Genomic DNA, 19,157 nt, shown 5'->3' with positions numbered 1-19,157 from the left:
TCAGGCCTGAGGCAAAAGAAGTTTTTTAACTAGGAGAATGTTCTGAAATAGAAAGCATGTTAAACAGAATTGCCCGAGGACTGTTAGGAAATGAAAAATTACACTCACTGCATTGGGAACAGCAACCTGATAAAAGCACAATGCACAAATTACAATCTTCTTTATGAGTAGCATAAGACGTAAGAAAGGTTAAGCTGTATGTGAACGGGGTTGTGCCCACCACAGGCCCCTACATGATAGAAGAATTACTCTCAAGCGTTCCTAGGGACCCTCCAACAACAATGGTAATAAATATGCCTATATTTCTAATATTTCAGAACAAGTTGGGCCTCATTTCAAGCTGGATTAGACCACCACTCAGTACACGTTTGCAAAGCACCCCTTTGAGAACAAACCTCTACACTAAGCTCTATGGAAAAGACCTAAAATGCAATAATGTTTCATTTTCTCCTCTTAAATTCAAATCACACATCAGCATTCCATGGATGCTCGGTGACTCAGCACATACTGAACAGCTACAGTGCAGAAAACGCAGTATAAAAAGGAGAAGGAAAACTACAATCCATAGGAAGAATCTGTCTGATAGCTCATCAGGGCAAATATTTATAAACGGTCATGTTTTAACTATCATTACAAGGGTAACTACTAAGCATTCAAAGTAAGTGGGTGCAAAATAAATAAAAAGTATAAACACTGGAGGAAGTACCATCTAGAGGAAATAAAAGCAATGCATGAGGAAAAGCCCAACACGACACACGTGCACTTGCACACGCACCCCCAATATGTTGTCAGTTGTTATAAGATACAGGAGCAATCCTTCTAACCCTCCTCTCTCACAAGCAGAGGCCAACTCAGGAATAATGCAAGTCATAATGAGTCTAGGCATAAGCAAGATTCTTGGGACAACGACGTTAGGAACAGCTGTTACTGAGGCTGAGTCAAAGTGAGGTTGGCACATGCAGAAAGGTCTCGGGCTCTTAGAGCAGAGAGAAGTCATCTGATATGTGTCCTTATCAAGAAAGGCCAGATTTACTTTATCTGGTCCATGTTTTGCTGTTGTTCCTGTTTTTAATAAAAGAGATGGGATGCATGCTAGCATATAAAAACATGACCTAAAGAATCACCTAAATGAAAAATGCTATGTGGACTGGTCTTACCAAAAACTTGGGAAAACATGCCTACCTACTCAACCGCAATTAATTAAACACTTGGCAAATCTCCATTTTTGCATTTACAAAACCATCCACTTATTTCTATTCAAGTATTAACAAAGTCACTGGCAATTTAGAATCTCTGTGGGTCTACTTTCCACTTCCTGTGAACATAGAGCTGACTGAACTTTTCTCCATCCTTTGTACTGCCCCTTCAATCTCTTTATGGGATCATTCCAACTCTTTCTATAATAGCTCCTCCTCCAAATACATAATCCAAGCCTGTACTGTCTAATACAGTAGCCGCTAGCCAAACATGGCTACTGAGCACTTGAAATGTGATTAGTCTCTGTTGAGATGGGCTGCAAGTGTAAAATGCATACCAGATTTCAAAGGCTTATGTAGTACAAAAAGAAAGATCATTTCATAAATAATTTTTTATGAAGATTACATGTTGAAATCATATTTTGAATACATTGGGTTAAATAAAGCAAATTACCAAAATTCATCCCATCTATTGCTTTTTACCTTTTTTAATGTGACTACTAGACAATTTTAAATTGCCTATGTGGCCTGCATTAGATTTCTACTGGATAGTGTTAATCTAGGTGGGACACTTAGTGTGGGGTCAGGAAGAGAGATTCTCGTTTGCATTTCTGAGATCCTTCAGACTGGGTGACACTCACTGTAATGTCCCCCTGGCTCATTCAGGAATAGGCTCCCTTAGCTTACTTAGGAATTAATGGACTCATTGCCGCTAAAAATAGTCCACTATCCCATCCAAAATGGGCTTATCTGTTCAAAAGACACATTCTGATATGTTATTGGAGATGGTTTAAAATTACTCTAGCAGCTTCAGCTCTTACACAAGGAGGCAATTCTTACACAAGAACATTTTGCAACTGAATTATTTTTGAAAGTAAACTTTCACTTTAAAGTCACAAAAGCTGTGTACAAGGTCATGGGATATATTCGTTGTAAGTTTTACAATATATTTAATGTGTTTACTATTGTTTTCTTTGACTCATTCCAAATAAGAGCCTCACAGAATTTTTCCACATTTTTAAATACACAGTCCTTCTCCAAGAGAGAACTAATTTTAACAATGCAAGGCAATCCAAATGAATTTGCTTTATAATGTATGGTCACCTTCTTAACTGAAAAGAATATTCATCTGTCCCACACTGAATTTGGTGCTTAAATATCTACTATAACTGTGTTTACTTGTCTATCTTCCACATTAGAACTCTCATCAGGTAGGAAGCCTAACTTACTCATCTTTATTCTGCTATCACATAGCACAATGCCCCTGACAAAGAAGATGCTGAAAATAGGTTTTTAAGTAAACAAATCAATGATATAACCTGTGACTCAGATGCCCTGTGTACCCTGGTACCCCACATGTGTGGGATAATTTGCTCTATGTGGTCACCTTCTATTTCTTAACCTCAAGGTCTATTATGAAGCAATGAAGAAGTAAGATGTAAGAAAAAGCAACTTTGATATTACTAACAATAAAACCCTTTTTATCTACAACAAGAGTTAGAAAACTCACTGTGACCAGCAAAAAAGCTGGAAAATCTTGTTAACTATATTAATATATATGGGTTACCAATGTCCAAAAATTTGGAATACATACTTATAACTTAAATATTTACTGAATAAAACTTAGCCCATTACTAACTCAGTTTTGAACTGAGACATAGAACCATGCTGTATCTTTGTTACTCAAAGTATAGTCTATGCAATGGCAGCATCTGCCTCACTTGAAAGCTTGTTAGAAATGCAGAATCTCGGGCCCCAATATGTGTATGCATTCATAAATTACAATAATAATTACAATGATGATGATGGTGATGATAATAATGCATTACGAGTCAAAAAAAAACCAAACCCACTGCCGTCGAGTCGATTCCAACTCATAGCGACCCTACAGGACAGAGGAGAACTGCCCCATACAGTTTCCAAGGAGCGCCTGGTGGATTACGAACTGCCGACCTCTTGGTTAGCAACCGTAGCACTTAACCACTACACCACCAGGGTTTCCGAGTAGAAGAGGTAAAAGTCACCTTTGGATGTTTAGTGCTTCAGACTCATCATCATGAGTTATCACTGAGGGATGAACAAATCCTTAAAAGTTCCACTTTACCTTTCCGTTTCAAAGGCAGGTAGATTTTTAGCTACATTATTCGTACATTTTGCCAAATAAGTGTATTAATAAAGGGCCAGCAAAAAAGAGGAAAACCCTCAACAAGATGGATTGACACAGCGGCTGCAACAACAGGCTCAAGTATAACAACGATTGTGGGAACGGTGCAGGACCAGGCAGTGTTTCCTTCTGCTGTGCATAGGGTCACTATGAGTCGGAACCGACTCAACGGCACCTGACAACAACAACAACAAGTGCATTAATAACTTTTATTTCTCAACATCTAACCAATTTCTGTTTGACAATTGACATTTTCTAATTTCTAATATATTTATATAACAATGAACCCTGACAAACACCAAAGTAAACACTAAGATTGGAATAAACCAAAGGCTAATTTTAGTTAGGTAAAATGCAACTGATCTTAAAAAATATTTACATTAGCTTAATTAAGATTTAACAAATGTATTCCTACAAATGAAAGGACACAAAATTTTGAGACTTATCAGTTAAGTCAAGCAAACAAAATGAATGAAATTATTTCTCAAAAGCATATTTTTTTATAATGGAGAACTGCAGAAGGTATGATACTTTCAAATGAGAAGGTTGTAAGTAAGAGACATAAATAAGAAAAACTTTAAAAAGTCAGGGTATAATGATAAACTCAAATCTATATAAGTTTACATCAAGACCTGTTTGTAAGATAAATCAATAAAGCAATGTTATGACATTATAGAAAATTATGAAAGTTAAAAATTGGGGGAAAAAAAAAAACTCCAACAGAGTACCTACTTGAGAATAAATTATTCTACATTTTGCAAATTATTTTTCCTCTATGCCTTAAAGTTTTGGTGTTGGCTCATCAGAAAAAGCAAAAGTTAAAATAAGATCATACAAACAAGAAATCTGACAGATAACTAAGTTCCCACTGCTTTCGATACCTTACAATATATATAAAATTTGTTACAATTTTATATATCAGTGAGACTTAATTTATTTTTGGCCTGGTAGCTTCCCAGTACAAGTTTGTCACTTTATAATCTTAAAAAATAATCAAATATCCATAGACAGCAAAATAAACTTCAACTCAAACTTCATGCCTTATATAAAAATTCACTCAAAATGGATCACAGAATCCAATGTAAGGTTATAAAACTTTTAGAAGAAAACATAAGAAAAAATCTTCAGGCCCTAATATGAGCAAGAGCTCTTTGACATGAAAACAAAAGCATGATCCACAAAAGAAAAAAAATAAGTAAATAATGTGAATTTTATAAAAATGAAAAACTTGATCTGGGAAAGATTCTGTTAAGAAGATGAAAAGATAAAATAGATAACAGAAGAAAATATTTGCAAACCAAATATCTGACAAAGGACTTGTACATGGAATACATGAAAAACTCTCAAAATTCAACAGAAAATAAAAAATGTTACTAGAAAATAGGCAACAGAGATTTCATCAAAAAGGATAGATGGATGGATAGCACATTAAAAAACTATAAGCATAATTAGCTATGAGAAAATGCAAATTAAAACTACAATGAGATATGACCTCACACTTATAAAAGTAACAATGTCAAATGCTGGCCATAATATGGATAAATTGGATCTCTCATACTTGCTGGTGGGAATGCAAAATGGTAAAACACTGTAGAAAAGAGATTCTCCATTGTTTATAAAACTAAACATAGGTTTACCATATGACCCTGCATTCATACACCTGGTCATTTATCCAGGGAAATAAAAACTTATGTCCACAAAAATAAGGTACGTAAATATTATATCTTAGCTTTATTTTAATATTTCTAATATCTCAAAACGGGAAACAACCCAACACCCTTCAGCAGTGAATGGATAAACAAATTGTGGTATAACCGTACGATGGAATACGTACTACTGAACGAAAAAAGGAGCAAACTACTGACACGTGCAACTTAGACAGGTCTCAAAGGCATTATGCTGAGTGAAAAAAGTCAATCACAAAAGATTACATATTACATATAATTTCATTTATATAATATTCTCAAAATGAAAAAAAATTACAGAGATGGAAAACAGATGAGGGACTGCCAAAGGTAGGGGTGGGGTGGAGGTAGTTCAGATATAAAAGAGTAGCAAGAGTAAGCTCCTTTGTGTTGATGGAACAGTTCTGTACCTTGATTATGGTGGTGGCTGCATGAATATATACCTGTGATAAAATTATAACATACTACGGTATGAAAGTATACAGAAATAAGTGCAGGTAAAAACTGGTGATATATGAATAAGGTTTGTAGATTGTACCAATGTCAATTTTTGGTTTTGATGTTGCACTATAGTTATGCAAGATATTACCATGGGAGGAAGCTTGGTAAAGGGTACAGGGGCCTTCTCTGTACTATTTTTGCAACTTCCTGTGGGTCTATAATTTTTGAAAAAAAATTTTTTAATCTACTCTAATACAATTTGCAATTCTCTAAGCAATCTCACCTATATTTTTAAATGTCCTCTGACTTTTAATGTACTCTGAACCCACTTCAACTAAACCTCAGTTTTGATAACACATTTCCACGTGTATGTGTTAGACTTGTGAGCAGAGGTTTACCTAATATTGCTTAGAGAGCACATAAGCAGTTTTCAATTAAAGGCATACCGGGAAAGTGAAGCAAGAGGAGAGCTGTTAGTTTCACTATACTTACTATCACTAGCAAGCAGGACTCAAACAACCAAAATGGTACTGACAACTAAAATGGTCAAATGGATGGAAGATTCTTATGTGAAAAAAAAAAAAAAAAGCTAACAAAAGTAGAAGGGCTTTTTGCTGAGAAAGAAAAACATGGAAATGACGAACATGAATTCATTTTGTGAACTTCCAGAATCCCAGAATAATAACCAGTCCTCTAGAGAGAATTACAAAACAATTTAAAAACAATAGTAATTTCGACTAATGAATTAGTTACCGATGATCCCCAAACAGTAGCACAGAGTGATCAAAGGTAATAGACCCATAACCACTTATTGAAAAAAAAAAACTAATAGAACGTCAGACACATCATTAATCTTCTATTCTGACATCAAAGAAGTATCAAATTCTTCCACAAATTGTCCTTTAGTCCTACTGTCAGAGACAAAATACTAGACTCATCTACGATGATACTCCTACATATATAAGAAAGTCTATGGTCGGTATGTTCTGAAGAACCATAGTTATACATCTTAAGCTTTAAAAAGAAATGCACAGAACAATATAATGTTAAAGTCTCATAAGCTGTATTGGTTAGATAACAAAAGACAATTCATGTTTTCAAGGCTGAACATAAGTCAATGACACTTTTAATTTAGTTCTTTTCTTTCTGATTCCACAAATACTCTGCTCTCCAGATAACTTTAAGATAAAGCTGATCATTTTACACGAGCTCGAGACATGGAAAACTCATTAGTCATTGACAAACTGATTTCCTCGCAAAGCATTCTCATGTAGTTTTTTTGGTTTTGTTTTATTTGGTTTGTTCTTTTAAGAGTAAAATATCAATGAAATTAATAAGAGAAGAGAGGAGAGCTCCCAAAGTCACGGGGCCAGGGGGCTGAGGAAATCGGATCAGCTCCTCTTGGATCAGAGAGGCCAAAATTTTCCATATATCTCCAAAAAAAAAAAAAAAAAGAAAGAATCCAGAAAAATACAGATCAAGTATAGCACAGTGAAGACCACATCCAGTGTGGGTGATATTCAGGAATGTGACTGTAGACTTCTCTCAGGAGGAATGGGAATGCCTGGGTTCTGCTCAGAAAGGTTGGTACACAGATGTGATGTTAGAGAACTACAACAACATGGCCTTTGCATCTTTAGCCAGATGCAGTCCTTGACATTGTCAAGGATTTCATTTTACTTGGATCTACAATCAACGCCCATGGAAGCAGCAGTTAAGAAATCAAAGGACATATTGCATTGGGCAAGTCTGCTACAAACGACTTCTTTAAAGTGTTAAAAAACAAAGACATCACTTTAAAGACTAAGGTGCGTCTGACCCAGGCCATGGCATTTTCAATCACCTTATATGCATGTGAAAGCTAGACAGTGAATAAGGAAGACTGAAGAAGAATGGACACCTTTGAATTATGCTGTTAACAAAGAATATTGAATATGCCAGGGACTGCCAGAAGAACTAACGAGTCTGTCTTGGAAGAAATGTAGCCAGAGTGCTCCTTCAAGGCAAGGATGGGGAGACCTTCATCTCAGGTACTTTGGACATGTTTATCAGGAGGAACCAGTCGCTGGAGAAGGACATCATGCTTGGTAAAGGAGAGGGTCAGTGAAAAAGAGAAGATCTTCAACGAGATGGTTTAACAAGGTGCCTACAACAATGGGCTAAAACATAACAATGATTGTGCAGATGGCACAGGACCAGGCAGTGTTACGTTCTGTTGTACACAGGATGGCTAAGAGTCAGAACCAACACGACACCTAACATGGCACCTAACAACAACACAGTCCCTTCCTTGGAGTCCGTGGTTGGCACAAACAGTTATGTGCTCAACTGCTAACCAAAAAATTGGCAATTTGAGTCTACTCAGAGGTACCTAGGAAGTAACTGTCAATTTACTTCTGAAAAATCCGCCACTGAGTACCCTATGGAGCACAGTTCTACACTGACACACGAGGTTGCCACGAGTTGGAATCAACTTGCCGGCAAGGGTTTAGCCTCTTCTTTAGATCAAGGGAAAGAGCCCTGAGAAGTTGTAATGAATAAGAAAAAAAGACATGTCTCAGGTGAGTATGCAATTGCAAGCCTTGATTATTCAGGTTCACTTTCTGCTAAGGGTGACCATAGGAACTTCCACTCAAAAATTTGTAAATAGAAAAAACTAGATGGAGTTTAGGGAAAGTTAACATATGGCTGTCGTACTTAGATCTGCCCAGCAATCTTCTAAGTGTTAGAGCGAAGGCCACATGCTGAGGATACCTGTTGCCATCAAGACGATTCCAACTCACAACAACCCTATAGGACAGAGTAGAACTGCCCCACAGCGTTTCCAAGGAGCACCTGATGGATTTGAAATGCCAACCTCTTATTTAGCAGCCGTAGCACTTAACCACTATGCAACCAGGGTTTAGTAGGATAGAAAAATAAAAAAAGGATGGGTCCACGATGAGGCCTGAACCACTCAGCTTTGACTTTTCCGTAAATTAGAAATAAAAAACCCAGTGCTGTCGAGTTGATTCCGACTCATAGCGGTCCAAACCTCTGTTTCTACCATTCACAGTTGGTGGGATTTTCTGTTAATGGAGCTCATCTTAGGTTTTCTGTTACATGCACCTAAGTGTATAACTGATTTATCATGTTTCCATAACACAGTACACATCTGTATTATATGCTCATTCATAACTAAATATGAATTTTCGTTAGTTCCTTATCATTTATAAAAACGAAAAATTAGATTTATGATATCGAGTAACACGATTTCATTGTTAAGCAAATATTTATTGTCATTCTGTGAATATATGAAAAACTTCTAGTTTACCTGTATAAGAAGTATGTTCATATGCTTAGTTTCTAATTGTTATATTTTGGATTATAAACCCAGTCAATACGCCCAGGAGATTGTGTCTCAATGTAATTCAATGTTCAATGGACTTAATAAAACACACATGAATATTCCATTCCTTTGCTGCATACATCTCACTGCAAAATCATATATACTGAAAATAACTGAAATAGTGAAATATCAAAAAAAGGACAAAAAAAAGTCAGAACGGTCTTTTAAAAAATCCTAAAGAGGGCCTTTAAATTTTTCATATTCATATATTTAATATATACCTATCTATATATTATCTATAATATATATATGTTTATATGTTTGTACACATATACTTATTCATAGCAATGTTCAGACTCCACTGACATAATTCTTTCATTATCAAACTTTACAGCTGCTATTATGTTTTTTCTTCTTCCACATTAGTCTTATTTTCAAAGGTATTCCTACTATTAGAAAACTCGGTATGACCATTCTCTAAACATCCAGAGTTCAGGAGGAAGAAAACCCCTGCAGCTGTTTGATGCCCAGGAATATAAACACTTAGCAGTCAGATGAAAGACGAGAAAAAACAGAGAAAGAAGATCAAGAGAAGAGTGATTTTGAATTCCCGCAGGCTAGCGTTTACCTCTCTCGATGAAGGAAGCTCCGTGCTCATTACATCCTAGGACTCATCTTGCCTTCAGCTTACAGTAAACGGGCAATTGCTTTATCATTTTCTCTCCAAATGAAGGATCAAAGTTGAAACTCATTCTTTTCCTTCTCTATTAGATTATGATTAAAATTATCACCTCTCTCACCTCATTCACCAAATCACTTTTGCTGGGAAAAGGGAGAAACCCCCTAAAATAAGGATGGCCCTAACCAGCAAAAGGAAGAGTTGGGGATAATTTCTGGTCATGGTATTTACCTGATGGCTGATTCCAGGATATAGCATTAAAGAAGCTAACCATAATAAAATCCTCTGAAAATAATAGTCCAGTAAACATCTAAGATAACTTGCTAACAATATTACCACCATAAAATAACTATTATTTATTTACCAAGCATCTTTATATATATTTCTAGTCTTTAAGACACTCCTACAAGGTGGGTCATATCCATGTTTTAAAGAGAAGGAACTGAGGTTCACAGAGGTTAATTAATTTGCCCACAGGCTCAAAACTATTTAATAAGTACATAAGCTAAAATTCAAGCCCATGTAGTTTTTTTCTACTTTGTAATATAATTCCTTAGCGGTATTCTTCTTTTTTTTTTATTTTTCCTATGAAGAATATAAATCATTTGAATCATTTAGAACATTAGAAATCAATCAAGTTGTATAATTTAATCACCGCAATGATATATATTAAACAATATTAAGTAAGCTGCAATGGAACTGTATCAATGACTGTAAATGTATAACATGTACTTAATGGAGAATTTCACCGTTTGTCAATGTACCAGGTTCCAATAGCCCTAAACACAAAGTCGAAGGGGGATTCTGTTGGATATTAAACATAAAAGAATCCTGGACTCAAAACAGTGTGAACAAATACTGATGAGAGGTATCACCATAAGAATAGCTGTTCTTTAGTAAAAAAAGAAAAAATCAGTTTACGTTACAATGAAAGGTGCCTGGTAGATGCAATTCCCTCCAAAGAAAACACTTTCATGTTTTCCTTTAATACCTATAGATGTATAATAGAAAGTTAATGTGTGCTCTCAAATAACAGCAGCATGATCTACCCATCAGTCATAAAACCACAGTCCGTCTCACAGGGACTGTATTATCCTCTCACTGGCTAACTAGGTCCCAGCATGGTGGGAGCTGAACTGAGCCCTGTAAGAAGTACCACATACTCATTTCTCAGGAGGTGAAGCAGCGGGTGCCAGAGCCCAAACTAAGCAGAAAAGCTCCATTGTGTCATTTTAAGGCACTTTGAAAATGAGAAGAGGTCAGAGCCTCTTGATCATCACAGTAGAGAATTCAGGAGTGACTGGAGTTAAGACAGGAACCCTGGTGGTGCAGTAGTTAAGAGCGACAGCTGCTAACCAAAAGGTCGGCAGTTTGAATCCACCAGCCTCTACATGCAAACCCTATAGGGCAGTTCTACTCTGTCCTATGAGTCGGAATGGATTTAACAGCCACAGGTTTGGTTTTGGTTTGGAGTTAAGACAGACTTCAGTTGTAAAAATCAAATGAATCCACAGACTGATATATAGATGGTACAGAAGAGGAGGCCGAGCGCATCTCATAATCTTCAGATTCTTCCCTGCCTTCTAGAGTCACCGACATTTGAATTCCTTCAGAGTCCACAGCCAAGCCACACACTGAGAAAATGGTGGCCCATTCAGCTATAACATAAAAACTCTGTGCTGTGAGAATCAATTTTTGGTGTGGCTAATACAATAAATGCAAAAAATTTCCAATTTTAATTACATAACAATGTAAAAGCTATTTTTATTTCTAACAAAGTACAGTAAAACCTGCAAAAGCCAGAACCTGTGCAAGGTGGAAACCTGTCAGAAAGAGAAACTCAAAACTAAAACACGGCAGAATTCTTAGTAGTGGGTGCCAGTAAGCACCCTGTCAAAGGCAGAAAACTTGCAAGACTTGGAAAAACAAGGCAGTCTTGTGGAGTTCCAGCTCTCACAGGTTTCACTACACAGATCTTCACTGTAATTGTAATACTTAACAGACATGGGCCCACAAAAAATTCTTCCATTCTTGACCTTGTTGCTGTGGTTTGTTGCGGTCAAGTCAATTCCAACTCATGGCGACCCAATGTGTGCAGAGCAGAATTGCTTCATACGGTTTTCAAGGCTGAGACCTTCCAAAGCAGATGGCCAGGCCTGACTCCCGAGGTGCCTCTGGGTGGGTGCAAACCGCCAACCTTTCAGGTCAAGTGCTTAACCATTTAAGTCACCCAAGTACTCCAACTTGATCTGATCTCAAGATCTCCCAAAATTAATATTCCTTCAGAGATCAAACCCTCAGTGTCTGTGGAACATGGGAAAAAGTATCTAATTAATAGCTATTTTCTTGATGTACTATGATTATTTGTAGCCTTTTCCTTGAGCATATATGCCCTCTCTCCAGATTGTCACATGCGATCTCCTGATAATTACCCCTCTTTCTCTGTCCATCCATCCAACCAGTCTCAACATTTTCAGCTCAAGGTAAGTAGACATTAGACTCATTGGTATGACGAAAGGAAAAATAAACAGTCAAAATAAATTCATTAGGTATTTACTCATTGAAATATTATATTAAATGTTCACTATGAGCCAGGTACAGTTCTATAGACTGAGAATAAGACAATGAACAAATAATATAGAAACAGCACCCACCTAAGACAACAAACTTGGAGACATGAAGAAAGGAGGAGAGAGCAGTAACTAAGGATAAGCCTTAAGTGGTAGGCTTGAGCAGTTGTTGATGAAGATTCCACACACTAAGATACGGTATAAAGGGACAAGCAGATTTAGGATGAAAACCTTAAGTTCAGTTTTATACATGTTGAGTTTTGTACTCATTTGTTGTTGTTGTTGATGTTTTTGTTATGTGCCATTGAGTCAATTCCGATTCATAGCAGCCCCAAGTAACAGAGTAGTACTGCCCCATAGGGCCTCCTAGGCCGTAATTTTTATGGGAGCAGATGGCCAGGTCTTTTATCCTATAGTACATAAAAAAAAAAAAAAAAAAAAAATTTATAAATATACCTGAGATCAGGAGATAGATCTGGGATGAAAACAGATGTGGGCAGCATCAGCATATAGATAGAACCCAGTGGATAAATGAGAATGACTAGGGAAAGTATATAAAGTAGAAATACGTACACAAGGGCCCAAGGAATAACCCTGAGAAACTCTTACATTAAATGGGCAGAAAGAGGCTGAGAAGAAACCAAGAGAGATGATGCAAGAAAAGCAAGGGTTTCAGTATCATGAGACCAAGGGAAGAAATGTCCTCAAGGAGTTAATAAGTGGTCCAGAAGGTCAAATGTGAAGAGATAAAAAGGAAGAACAAGACAGTCACAAAAAATGGCTTCTTGATAATTTAATGAATACTCTTTCCTCCCCTTTGTCTCTTTAGTTTAAGCAAAGAAAGATTAGTCCTATTTGAGGCACTTACTAGCCATGTGAATTGAAGCCAGTCACTCCACAAAGATTCAAAACAAAACAGCAAAAACAAAACCAAAGATGCCTACCTTGTGGTATTGTTATAAGGATTGTGGATATTATATTTGAAAGTACTACATAAACCTGAAGCAGAGGCTAAAGACTATAGTATAAGCCATATTTATATATGTCTTAGTTATCTAGTGCTGCTATAACAGAAATACAAGTGGATGGCTTTAACAAAGAGAAATTTATTCTCTCACAGCCTAGGAGGCCAAAAGTCCAAATTCAGGATGCCAGCTCTAGGAGCAGGCTTTCTCTCTCTGCCAGTTCTACAGGAAGGTCCTTGTCATCAATCTTCCCCAGTTAAGAAGCTTCTCAGTGCAGGGACCCTGGGTCCAGAGGACACACTACTCTCCTGGCTCTTGTTTCTTGGTGGTATAAGGTTCCCATGTCTCTCTAGTCACATCCCTCTTTTATATCTCAAAAGAGATTGGCTTAAAACACAATTTAACGTTGTAGATTGAGTCCTGCCTCCTTAACATAACTGCCACTACTTTCATCTCATTGACGCATCATAGACCAACCAAAAAAACACATAGGAAAATTACATCAGATGACAAAATGGTGGATAATCACACAATACTAAGAATCATGGCCTAGCCAAATTGATAAACATATTTTTGGGGGACACAATTTAATCCACAACATTGTGGTTCTTAGGTTTGTTTTTTTTTTTTTTAGTTTTTTTCTTTTTTCTTTTAATTGAACCAACATAAAAAAAAATGAGATTTTCCTTTAAAACTTAAATACCTAGCATGTCTTTAAAAAGAAATCAGAAGATCCTGCAACAACGGGCCTATAATCCTACACAGTAACAGCCAGATGGAACCAAGTAGCATCTGCCCTTTATAGAAACTGTAGGTGAGATCTTGGTCACCACAGAATCAACCACCTCTATTTTTTCTCGAGACAAATGGGATACTTCTTGTTGTAGCCGAAAACTCCCTCAGTACGCATGCCACTATCAAGCATGAAAAGGCAAAGATAGCTTGAGAAGGTTGTACATTATCTTGAGAAAACTACTCTGCTAGGAAAAAAAAAGGTAACTTCTATGTGTAGAAATGGTAAAGCTTGTTTGTCTTAAAAGAATTCACTCAGCCTGCTTCCTTCATTTAAGTTACCTGTCTGGTCTCTGCAGTTAAATTACTACCCCTTCACTACAAAAGTGAGAATCGAGCTCTGGAAACTGAAAATTGCCCATGTAGAAAAATTTCATTTTTTGTTTTTAAGTAGGTACATTTTTCTTTATATTATTCAAAGTCAAAGGTAAAGAGCTATGGTCAGCAAACTAATATAGAAGAAATTCTTAACCAAAGAATTTTAAATTTCTTGAAAAAAATAGTAACAATAAGAAGGATGGTGGGCTGAGCTTAGCTAAGAGGCTATGAAACCTTTTATAAGTATTTGTGAGAGCTGGGTAAATGTGTGAGTGGGAAAGTGTGTGGGTATATACACACTACAACAAAAAGGCAGCATGCTAAACCAACAGACTGTCAGTACTTTTTCCATATCTTAAAAAGTTATAGGTAGTTGTATGATAAATTTTCATTTAACAACCTTTGTCCACAGAGATTTTTTCAGGAGCTGCCTTGCTAGCAGTTTCTATAAGACGTCAACCAAAATAAAAAAGCAAACTCGTTGGCATTGAGTTGATTCCAACTCATATCAACCCTATAGGACAGAGTAGAACTGCCCCATGGGGTTTCCAAGGAGTGACTGGTGGATTTGAACTGCTGGTTAGCAGCCAAGCTCTCAACCATGGTGCCACCAGAGCTCCAGAAGATCCCTAGAAATGACTTTATTATTGTTATGTGCAATTAAAGCCCATAATTTTTTTTTCTCCCCCTCCATTTTAGCATTCCTTTTTTATTTTACTAATATCCTGGTCATAAATTGGTTTCGATAATTTCAGTGATTTCAACGTGCCACTTACAAAACAGCTCGTTTTCCTTTTTTTTTTTTTTCTTTCCTTTTGATAGCGTGCTTTTCATCTCTAGAAAGAATATCTAGAAATTTATTTTCTAAAAACATTACCTGTCTTGCCTTTCTGGGCTAAGTACATGAAGTACCTAAGCTTTGGTGCTTTTTATCGCTATCTAATTGTGCATAAGCTTAGGAACAATGTACCCTTAATTTCATAAATAATTACAATTTTGCAACATTATAAACTATTTCTTGAAAAATATAAATCCCTGACTGGCATACAACATAATGTGCAATACCTATTGATTAAACTGTAAACCTAGAGAACAAAAACGAGATCACATATTTGTATAAGACTTCGTATTATTGCAACTGTCTTGTGTTAGTGTTGCCAGGTGAAAACCCCAGGTTTTGCTTGGGGTGACTTGTTACAGCCAATCAACAAGAGGCTGAGGTGGGAGATCAGAAAGACACTTTTACTTCATTGTACAAGGAAAGGAGCAATCTGGGTGTTGCTTCCAACACCGCTTGCAGGCAGCTTGGGGAGATGGGCTTTCACAGAGAACAGACAAGGAAATGTAAATTCATCATGAATATTTAGGACTGACCTCCTATGCATCAATGGCCCTTTCTATGATTATCTTGTCAAGGGCAATTTCAGAAGAATGTACAGCTTATTCTGCTCAGTGTAGGAGGGTACGCCAGAGTAGGTGCTTCTTAGAAGGGGTGGGCTCTGAGACTGTCTGCCTTATTAGGGCTGCTCACAAATGTTCAGTTCTCTGCTCCACACACTCAGAATTGACTCAGAAGTCACATTGACTCGGATTGGTTAATATAATGTCTACAGAAGTGACTCACTGCTAGGCAAAAGCTGTAAGAAACAGTGCATTGTTCAACATGTTTTCTATTCTCTGTAGTTACCATTGTAGAAACACATTCAATATGAAGCCTTCATCAGCCTAGATGTGACTACCATGAACGGAGTCCCGTGACTGACTCATCTTGCATGTGTAATATGGGAGAATTCAATGTTATGTTTTAAAACACTTGTATTTTTGAATTATGATCTATCTCAGCAGCTAATTGCAGAGTAAACAGCAGGTGAAAGAAGTGGGAGAGCTCAGTGGAAGATCCCATCTTAGGAGGTAACCAACGAGACAACATGAAGGCCTTCAAATACACTAATACCTCAATTTTTATTTTATGGTACAGCATAACTTACTAATCCTCTAAACTTGATTCAAAAATCTCGAAGTTATAGAAAATGTAAACCAAAACAACAAAAATATGCAACAGAATAACAAAAGTATGCAACAGAATTTCAAATAAAGAGAAGTTGCCTAAGGAAGAATGAGACTGTCCATTTATGAGAAGAAATTGCCCCCTCCCATCGCCATTCTTACATATTGTTGTTTATACCTCAAATTTTCTTCACTCCTTATTAAGTATATTTTGCACCTAAAAGACTGACTGGGATATGTATTTCTGTTAGGTCAAAGACACACTGCCCAAGTGGATTAGTAGAAATAAACAGAAAATAGGATAAGTAACCAAACCACACTTGAGACGGAAGAATTTTTTTATTCTTCAAGTGGTAACAGTAGAAGTTACTGCTGCCAAATGCCCAATTACTACTTGATATGCCTAAATGGAACATGTGTGCTGGAAAATGGCAATTACTCAGAACCAAGGCCAGAAGGAGAATCCAGGTCAGAGCGAGGCTCCAGGGCCCATTTGACCAGCCTTTTCACCAAGAACACTGGATTTCTCACACGTCTTTATCCTGGCCTTTGTCCCTCTCATTAGTTTTGACAAAGCATAAGAGAAGATTATAATTGCTTCAATCTCAATGGAGTTGGAAGTGAAGCAGATGAAAGATACATTTTAACAAGGGATGTCTGTCTAATTGTGATCATTTTTTTCATGGTAGAAGGAAGCCTAGATAAAACATTTTCATTTCAGAACTCTTCATTTAGAAATGTCTTTGTCTTAAGCACAAAAGGAAATGTGTCACCACTACAAGCACATAAAAAAAAAAAAAAAAAACTTTCAAAATGTCACCAACTTTAATTGCCATATTTGGGTCCATTATTTTTCTTTTTAATATTTCTAAGTTAAATCCAATCTTGAACTATGAAGACTAGGCACTAAGTTTCTCTTAAAGTATAGACAATATTGCAAATTCTGAAAGCAATTTTGCAAGGTTGCTCCATAAATGGTTTAAATAATAGTACCATCATTTGATTAACTGAACATCTCAAGATCGCTACTTTGAGCAAAGAGTATTCATTAGGACATAAAAGCTCTGCCATAAGGTGTTGTGGTCATTGTTATGTCCCCTACAATCCCTAGGACAATGTTTTTGCTCTTATGGGTTCTTTAATAAACTTTTGCTGAATTGGAAAACAGCTATTAAGTGACTATGTCTGGACAAGACCCTAAGTTTAGGGGAAAAAAAACACTCCAACCCAGGCTTTTTTTCATTCTCCCCAATGCTTCTCCTTGTCAGTATAACTACCTAGACGTGTCCCAGCACTTAAATGCTTATGTATATTCAGTTGTCCCAGTAGTATACATTCTGAAGTGACTCTGCTAAAATGTCAGAAACCGCTAAATCACAATGCACTTACTTCACAAATGTAACCGCTATAACTAGTATAATTATTTTGTAAACTGTACCTTTTTAGTCTGCCTAATGTAATTTTTTTTAATGTAATTATCATCATAGCAACTAAACTGTGGTAAATCAATTTACAACAGTGTTGTAGGAGATAAGCTAAAACACCCTAAATCCGTCTCCGGAAGTTTAGCTTTCCTCACGTATCTTCCTCTTCAACAAGAAAGTTAAACAAGTCCGAACGTTGCTGTACGTTTACTCATCGATGTTGGGTCCAAGGAGAAAAAAAAAAAAAAAAAAGCAGAGACAGACCAAGATAGGCTTAATCTTCCCTGAGAGGGGGATATTAACAAGAACAAAAGCTAGGGTATATAGTGCCTGTCTGGAAGAATCCTGTTAGATATAAAATCGCAATATTTGCTATGAAATAACCCAGAAAATTTTAATTGTACAATTACACAAATCGGGTGTTATTCACACACTAATTCCCAGGAGCGCTCTGGTCATGGAAATATCATAGAACCTGCAGTGGCGCTGCCTCAATCCCCAGCAGGACCAGAAGAAACGAGCGCTGGGAGCCAAAGCACGTACCCAATGGCGCAAAACGAACGGAGGGGAAAGGGAAGGAAGAAAGAAGTTTAAAGGAACTCAGCGCTGCAGCGCTGCTCCGGGCGCCTAAACTGTCAACCCACAACTCAGGAAGTCACACGACCCAGTTACCCAAGTCGCCCCAGCGCCCCGCCCACCAACGCGCCCCGCCCACCAACGCGCCCCGCCCATCAAGGCTCTCCCCGCCCGGGCGGGGGCGGGGCCGGCGCGTTCAGCGAGACCGAGGGCGGGGTCGACGCGCCGGGGCCGAGGGGCCGCCCAGGCCTGGAGCCTGCGCCGGCTGCCCCGCGGTGATGGGGACCGTGGCGCGGTCGGCTGGTACCTGCGCTGGAAGTCCGGGGCGAAGGGCTTCAGGTACGGGTCGATCTCCAGGAGCCGAGCCAGCTCGGGCACGTCCGCCAGGGCAGCAGCCAGCGCCGCCTCGGAGCTGTCGGTAGCAGCCATCTTCCGCCGCAGCCCGAGTAGCCGAGGCCCGAGAGGGTCGAGTGGGGCCCGCGCGGGAGCGTGAGCCGCAAAGGCAGGGAGAAGGCGAGGGCGGAGCCGGAGGTCGCTGGCGAGCCGATGCGAGCCCAGGCGGCCCGGGCCCTTTATAGCCGACGCGAGCGGCCGCCCGGCCCCTGCTCCCCCCGCCGGTGGGGAGGAGCAGGACCTGGAGTGATCCCGGCACGCACGTCCCAAGCGAGGAGGAGGCGCCTGGCCCCGCCGCCCACTCACGAGGTCGCACCTGGAGGCCACCGGGACCTGGGGTTCCCTCCCCGAGCCTGTCCCCCGCAGGGCTGAGGCCACCCTGGAGGCGGCCTCGCTCAGCCTTGCCCTCCCTTACCCTGGCCGGCCCTCGGAGCCGGAGTACACCCCCAGTTTTTCCTGCTTTAAGCAACGTCCATTGGCGGCATCCCCTTCAAACGGATATGTGATTCTCTTGAAAGGGCCCTTCCTCTCAGGCTTCTGAGAATTTTTTCTTGTTGAAGAAGTGTGTCAGATATCAAGTAAATTCACAGCGAGGGAAACTAATGCGGATGTAATAATA

The 19,157-nt window shown here is 38.4% G+C and overlaps 1 protein-coding gene across 1 annotated transcript in view; it reads right to left on the bottom strand.

Annotated features, from left to right (window-relative positions):
* The window catches only part of GBE1 (1,4-alpha-glucan branching enzyme 1), a 307,590-nt gene extending 288,912 nt beyond the window's left edge, over window positions 1–18,678 (bottom strand). Inside the window, exon 1 of the mRNA XM_023548170.2 lies at window positions 18,453–18,678. Coding sequence (XP_023403938.2) covers window positions 18,453–18,574 — 122 coding nt within the window. The 5' untranslated portion in view covers window positions 18,575–18,678. The remainder of the gene's footprint in view (window positions 1–18,452) is intronic.
* Between the last annotated feature and the right edge of the window lie 479 nt (window positions 18,679–19,157).

This window comes from Loxodonta africana, chromosome 20, assembly GCF_030014295.1.
Source record: "Loxodonta africana isolate mLoxAfr1 chromosome 20, mLoxAfr1.hap2, whole genome shotgun sequence".
Classification (NCBI taxonomy): domain Eukaryota; kingdom Metazoa; phylum Chordata; class Mammalia; order Proboscidea; family Elephantidae; genus Loxodonta; species Loxodonta africana.
This window is presented reverse-complemented; position numbering and strand designations above follow the sequence as displayed.